The following is a 6,992-nucleotide window of genomic DNA, read 5'->3' on the forward strand; positions in this document are numbered from 1 at the left end:
GGGGCCGGGGCCGGGCCAGCTCAGGCAGAGGGAGGCAGCGGCGGGGGTCTGCAGAAGCCGCTCTGAGGACAGCTGGTGGTCGGCGCACGAGCACCTAGAGGAGGCGGGTGACGTGGCAGCCGTCGGGCTGGTCCAGAAACAAGGTGCTGCATACGTCGTTGAAGAAGGTCGGGTGGTAGCGGCAGGCACGCTCACAGTCGGGGTTGAAGTTCACCTCCAGGATCTGGGGTTGCATGACCCGCTTCCCTAGACGGCGAACAAATGGGTGTGAGGGCGGCCTGGGGTGGGGGTGCGAGGGCGGGCCTGGGGTGGGGGTGTGAGGGCAGCCTGGGGTGGGTGCCGTGACCGTGCCCCACAGCTGCTGGCGGCAGGGACAGGACCCAGGTCTCCTGACTTCCCAGGGGGCCTGCCCGAGGCCTCTCTTTGCAGAGGTTGGAGCCACCTGGTGAGAGGTTTGGTTCTGGCCCCACGAACAGGCTGAGCTTCTCACACATGCACTGGGACGGTCAGCAAGGGATGGAGCCTGGGCACCCTGAACCAAGGCTGGCCTGGCTGGGTGTACCTAGGGCATTGGTTGGGGGCCCCTTCTCACATGGCATCTTCTCATGGGTACCTGGCCCACCACCCTGTATGCGAAAGACACCCGGGGACCTGCCTTTCCTGCCGTGTGTGTGTGTGTGTGTGTGTAAGAGGTGGCAGGTATGGGGAGAACCCAACGGTCAGCTCCAGGCAGGTAGCGGGGTGTGGAGTTCAGGACAGGAGCCCTCAGTCCCCTCACCATCGGGGCGGTCATCCCACTTCAGCATGAGGTCGATGGCATACACGGCCCGGGACGAGGGGTAGGCGCAGAGACCCAGGGGTGCAGGTCTGGCACACGCCACTTGGAACAGTTCCGTGAAGGCCCGGAAGATCTCAGCCTGGGGGCCGGGAGGCAGAGTCAGGGGCCTTCATGATGGAACTAGGCCTCCAGAGAAGCTCCTGTGGGGGTTCGTGGCCCCTTCTCCAGCCCCAGCCCAAGTCAGCCCTCCTACACCCTCCCATGGAATTACCACCCCATCTACGCTGGCTTCTAGCCCACGGTACAGCCCTCTGTTAATCTGCCTGGTCTCCTTCCTCAGTCTCCGTGCCCTGCACTCAGGACCTCCCACCTCTCCCAGGCCCCAGGGTCGCCCACTGGGGGGCAGCTCCTGTAGCCCAGCCCCCGGGGGCTCAGCACGCACCTGGACGCCCTGCCACGGAAACTCCGGGTACTGCTGCTCAAACTCCAGGATGAACTCGTCACAGTGTACCTGTGGCGACACACGGCCTGTCACTCTACCCCCCGTGGCCTTCAGGCAGGCCCAGCAGCAGGGAGAGGGCCCTTGTAACTGGGGCGGGGGTCACAGGGAGTCAGTGGCGGCAGGGAACGTCCCACCTCCCCCAGGGTACTACTGGCTGGTCTGAGCACAGGGCTGAGCCGTGGAACCTGGGCGAGCAGAGTTAACTGCTCCAAGCCTCTGTTTTGCCGTCTGCAAAGTGGGGCCTATTCCCTGCTCATCAGACTGACCATGAGGGCTGCTGTGCTGCTCAGGCAACACGAGACTGTGAGGTGTAGAAGGCTCAGGGCCTGGCAGAGCCCCTTCCACAACGTGTGCCTGGGGCCGTTCACGACTCCAGCCTGGCTACAGGGCCCAGCCTGGGCTCACTGCTCAGTACCAGCTCCCAGGGGCCCGAGGAACAGCAAGCTCATTCCAGGCCAAGATTACAGCCAAGGCAGGTGAGCTGGCAGTTAGCGCTGGGTGTCTAGCAGCAGGGACACAGCCCTGCATGGCCAGCCCTGACCCCGCGAGGCCCCACCTGCCTCAGCGCCACGTCTGCAGGCCTGCGTGGCCCTGACCCCACGAGGCCCCACCTGCCTCAGCGCCACGTCTGCAGGCCTGCGTGGCCCTGACCCCACGAGGCCCCACCTGCTTCAGCACCACATCCGGGTCGTAGTTCATGACAGTGAAATGCTTCTCGTAGTCATCCAGGTCGTCGAGTGTGAAGGGCCTGGACACAAGCAGACAGACACGTGTGGGTTCCTGAGCGGCACCTCGTCCACACAGAGTGGTCAGACCCAGCCTCTGCCCACAGAGAACCAGAGGGCCGAGCCGCTGCTTTGCATGCATTTGTATGCATGGGGGAGGCACCACGGCCCACCCAACGCCTGGCAGCTGAGTGGCCCATGGACCAAGAACATTGTCTACGTTGCCAATCTCTCCTACTCGGGTGTCCACCTCGTGGGAAACGCGAGATTCTGCAGCAGGCAGGAGGGAGCAGGAAGCAGGCTTGGCAGGCAGCTCACAGGGCGAGGGTGGAGAAGGGACTTCTGGACCCCAGTACAGAGAGCTGCCCCCCGGCCCACCAGCCACAGCAGCACCCTGGCCATTACCGGTTGGAGAAGCGCAGCCAGAAAACGTCGTAGGCAAAGAGCTGCAGGGGTGTCACCGAGCGCAGCAGCACGATGTAGCGGACGTCGAACTTGACCAGGCCCACGTCCTCGCGACGGAAGAGGACGGGGCTCTCAATGTACTTGGACACCACCTGGAGAGACAGATGCAGCCTCACTCCCCTGCGCTGGCAGACTCCGCCGGGGCCGCTCAGCCCTCCTGGGGTCCAACACTGCGGTCTCCTGGAGAACACTGGCCCAGGCAGGGCCCCGGCCTCCGTGTCCCCGAGGAACCTGCCCTGGAGCCCCAGCGGCCCAGGCACACCAGTCCTTTCCTGCTGCTTCCCACACCCTTGTCCGGGGCGTGGCAGTCCTTACACGGCAAGGAACAAAGCAACTCTATCAGTTCTGCACATTTGAAAGCTGACTATGAGCTGTAACTTGAAGCAACGTGCAGGGGAAGGAGCGGTCTGAGTGCTCTGTCCTCTCACGGCTTTCCCGCAAACCTGAAAGTACACCAAGACCTGAAGACCAGGACGACAGCAACAGCGTTTAAAAAAGATTTAAAACAAAACCCAACTGGACACGGATTCCAGCCCAATGTTTCATCCACTCCTCAAATCTCTACACTGATCACCGTCTGGCTCACCTTCCGGGATCCTACACACGTATGTTTCCACCCCGTGGGTAACAGGCCTGGGGAGTACGCCTGAAAACCCCAGGGGGCACGGTTCTGACACATGTGGGGCAGCATGGGTCGGGGTTACTCAAGCCCCTGGTCTCGGTCCCGGCATGTCAGTCTGTGTCCTACGGGGCCTTCAGGGTCCCCCGACGTGGCCCTATGTCACTACACAGCAGCTGTCCACACTAGGTGGCGTGTGCTGGGCAGGTGGGCGGCGTGGACAGCAAAGCAGGTACCATCCCCCAGAACAGTCTCACTTATCCCCTTACCTGGGCTGCCTCCCAGGAGCCGAGTGACCCTGCACCCCCCGACCCCGTGGCTGTGGCGCTGCAGGCCCACCTTGGGGGCGCTCTCACGGTGCCGAATAATGCAGCTGAGGTCCTTTGTGATGTGCGTGTCCAGGCTGCGGGCCAGGTTCCAGGGCTTGCAGATCCAGTGGTTATCCTCACCCCTAGGGGAGAGGGCCAGCTAAGCAGAGTCCTGTCAGCCCCCTGGGCCACGGCTCCCCAGGACCATGAAAGTGGAGGATGGTGCATCCAGCCTCTCCCGGGGCACGGAGGTGGCTTGTCAGGCCCCAAGGACTAAGAAGGAGTTCCCTGAGTAGAGAGTGGCTTCTGAGGAAGGACCAAGCCCACAACGGTTTCAGCTTGGGGGAACCGTGCTGTGCATGTGCCAGCTGGGCCGCTCCAAGGTGGCCACCCGGCCCCACGGGGACAGGGAGGGAGCAGGCCTCAGGGGACAGGGGCTTACCGCCTCTCCCGCTGCTGGAAGTAGCTGATGAACTGGGGCAGCTCAGTGCGCAGGTTGAAGGTACGAGGCAGCCAGGCCGGGCCCTCAGGGCCGCCCGCCCTGCGAGCAATGGAGGCCAGGCAGTCCTTGACCGTCAGCAGGTTCTCGCAGGGAAACTGGTTCAGCAGCACGTTGGGTCGCTCCAGGCTGAGCCTCCTGTGAACGAGATGGAGCGAGGAGTTCAGGGGGGGGGGGGTGTCAAAGGCCCTGGGGTGGGGTCAGCAGCTGGGTGGGGCACCACAGGCCCTGGGCGGGGTCCGTGGCGGGGCAGAGCTCACTGGTAATCCTTGAAGTGGGAGAAGTTGTAGAGGATGTCGGCGTCCGCCTCGTTCGGAGTGAAGGTGAAGCGTGGGTGCGTCAGGTGGCTGAGGACCTGCCGGACATCTGAGTAGACCCTGTGGAGAAGCCCGGGCTGAACTGTGGCCGCGCCCACCTCTGCCTGCATCCTGCCTGGACACCCCCCTGGAGGCAGGACTGTGATGGACCCGAGAGCAGCCTGTGGTGGAAGGGGGGCCCGCCCGGCCCCGGGCCCTGGTAGGGGTGGAGCCTGCCCCCCAGCCCTGCTCTCTGCTGGCCACGCCCCTCTCTACACCTCGTCTGTAAAATGGCGCCACGTCCTGGCAGACACTGAGCCTATTCCCGTGTGGGGTGGGCCTCCACGTGCCCACCTGCTCTCACATAACGGCCCCAGCTCCACGTGCACACACCGGGAAGGGCCCTGGGCACTGAGACGCCTTGTCTCAGAGCCAGAAACCCCAGGAGAACAGGCTCCCAACCTGTGGTGCACACGTGCTGGGGTGTCCCTCCATCCTCAGGACCGGACACACCCTGGCACCCGCGCTGGGAGGACCCGGAGGCCATGGGGCCTGCTGAGGGGGCCAGAGAAGGGTACGTACTTGAAGATGTGGTCGGGAGGATACGTTGCGGGGCTGATGACTGCCGGCAGCTTCTCTTTGTTCTCTTCCAGGATGGCCTAGAGGAGGAAACGGACCTTAGAGGATGGGGCCACATGACCACACGCCACCCCCTCACACATCAGGGTGGTGGCACAGGCCACACGCCTGTCCAGCAATGCCCTGGACATGCCTGGACCTCAGGGAGGGCCTCTCCTGGGCACTGCAGCCACCAGTGTCCACGGACTCTGCCTACCCCCTCCTATGACCGAGACTGCCCGCCGTGGGGTGCTGCGGACCCTCCAGCAGCCAGCACCTGGAGCACCACACCTGGCTCAGACACGGGCAGGTGGCGAGGAAGGGTTTCCCAGAAAATCCCGAGTGTTTGTCAGGAAACTCGGTCTTGCTACAAAGGGACTGTGGGGCTCATGGGCCCCTCGGGGGCCGAAGAAGCTGGTTCTGGGTGGGAAGGATGATGGTACCACTGCCTCCAGAGCACAGGCGGCCGGGAAAACACCGAACCCGTCCCGGGAGGCGCTGCTTCTCTGAGAGGAGCCCCAGGCGCCGGTCCAGACTTGGCTGGTTTAAACAGGTCGACCAACTCCGTGACACTCCCTTCAAAGGTGGGGCTCAACTCCTCTCCCCTCGAGTGTAGCCTGTACTTAGTGCCCTGCATCTCACAAAGAGAACAACAGTGGGAGTGACTGGGCACTAGTTCTAAGAACAGGTCGTAAAAGGCACTGGGAGAAGCTGGCCACCATGTTGCGAGGACACTCAAGCCGCCTGTGGAGAGGACCACGTGGCGAAGAGCCCACAGCCAGCGACGTGGCAGGCGTGTGTGAGCCGCTGGGAGGCAGCGCTCCGGCCACGTGTCAGGACGGCAGCCCCGGCCAGCAGCGAGACAGCAGCCTTGAGACCCTGAGCCACTCCCAAGTGCCAGTCCCCCGGAAACCGTGTGAGGTAACGGGCGCCGCTGTCTGAACCCCCCGTGTTCTGGGGTAATTTGTCACCTGGTCAGTTCACAGCTTCCCAAGAGGAGACCAATTTTAATTTACATTCAATTAATAAGCAAACCCAAGAGCAAGCAGTATCTGCCTCACGCCATCCTTAAACCTCGCCCACCGTGTTCACCGAGGCTTCACTCACTCACTCACACGTACTAAGCACCTACGCAGCGTGGGGGATCAGCGAGGACACGAAACACCAGGATGGTGCCGTTCTTCACCGTCGTCGGCTCATTCACCAGACTCAGTGAGTGAGTGAAGCCGGACGACAGCAGACCCGACAGAGTGTCCCCAGACTGAAAGGGGGTGGCAGCGTCAGACCCCTGGGGCAGGGGACGGCCTGAGCTACGGGACCACAGGTGGCGCATTTTCACCCTGAGCCTCTCACCCCTCAAACGCTCCCCAAACTTTCTTCTGGTTCCTGTGGTAACCAGCTTGGGCCTGGCAGCCAGCTGGGGGTCAGCAACGCTGGGAGAAGCTGTCCGAGCAGACGGGCCTGGCTGGAGGGGCACACACCTGGTAGTACGTGTCGGGAGGCTCAGGCGTGGAGGAGCTGAGCTCCTGCAGGTCGGCAGGCACCCAGGGCAGCAGCATGCACTTCCGGATCAGGGGGTCCACCTCTCCGTAGGCAAAGTCCCGGGTTACCTCCTCTGCACCGAGACAAGCTTGTCAGGGGCCGGCAGGCGGGGACCGCGTCTGGCTGCATCTGGGCCGGTGGCGGCAGGGTCTGACTTACCGCCTGTGTCTAGGTCCCTTAGGGGCCACAGCACCGTGTAGGCCACCTGCTGAGGCATGTAGAAGAAGGGGGCCGTGGCAAAGCTGGGCACGTCTGCGTGCTGGATGCGCGAGCCAAACTCGTCCATGACATACCACACCGGTATCTTCTCCTCGGCCGTCTGTGGGCGGAGCACACAGCACTGTCACCGTGCCCTGCCCACCTGTCTGGGCACCCAAGCACCCGCTACCCAGCTACCTGCACCTGGCTCTGCACACTGTGAAGGTCAATACCCACAGCCCCGACACCTCCATCTAGAGCACGGCCCTGTTCCTGCAGAACAGTCAGCGGCCAGTGCGAGGCAGCGTGGGAATGCGGGGGGAAGAGGGGCCAGGGCTGCAGGGGCAGGGAACCGTCAGCAAACCTAACAGCTACAGAGCTGTGCTTGCTTCTGGGGTGGGAGATGAGGGTAGGGCTGGTGGTCAGGGAAGGCTTCCTGGAG

General features: G+C 63.3%; 1 protein-coding gene across 1 annotated transcript in view; it reads right to left on the reverse strand.

Annotated features, from left to right (window-relative positions):
* Window positions 1–94: 94 nt before the first annotated feature.
* Window positions 95–6,992, reverse strand: part of TTLL12 (tubulin tyrosine ligase like 12) — a 15,979-nt gene continuing 9,081 nt past the window's right edge. The window contains exons 6-17 of the mRNA XM_007941795.1: window positions 6,749–6,941; window positions 6,512–6,671; window positions 6,292–6,425; window positions 4,775–4,851; window positions 4,157–4,273; window positions 3,840–4,034; window positions 3,429–3,540; window positions 2,411–2,562; window positions 1,947–2,028; window positions 1,221–1,289; window positions 779–917; window positions 95–246 (exon numbers count right to left, since the gene is read on the reverse strand). Coding sequence (XP_007939986.1) covers window positions 95–246; window positions 779–917; window positions 1,221–1,289; window positions 1,947–2,028; window positions 2,411–2,562; window positions 3,429–3,540; window positions 3,840–4,034; window positions 4,157–4,273; window positions 4,775–4,851; window positions 6,292–6,425; window positions 6,512–6,671; window positions 6,749–6,941 — 1,582 coding nt within the window. The remainder of the gene's footprint in view (window positions 247–778; window positions 918–1,220; window positions 1,290–1,946; window positions 2,029–2,410; window positions 2,563–3,428; window positions 3,541–3,839; window positions 4,035–4,156; window positions 4,274–4,774; window positions 4,852–6,291; window positions 6,426–6,511; window positions 6,672–6,748; window positions 6,942–6,992) is intronic.

Source organism: Orycteropus afer, unplaced genomic scaffold (assembly GCF_000298275.1).
Source record: "Orycteropus afer afer isolate SDZICR_OR568_19922 unplaced genomic scaffold, OryAfe1.0 scaffold00083, whole genome shotgun sequence".
NCBI classification, from domain to species: domain Eukaryota; kingdom Metazoa; phylum Chordata; class Mammalia; order Tubulidentata; family Orycteropodidae; genus Orycteropus; species Orycteropus afer.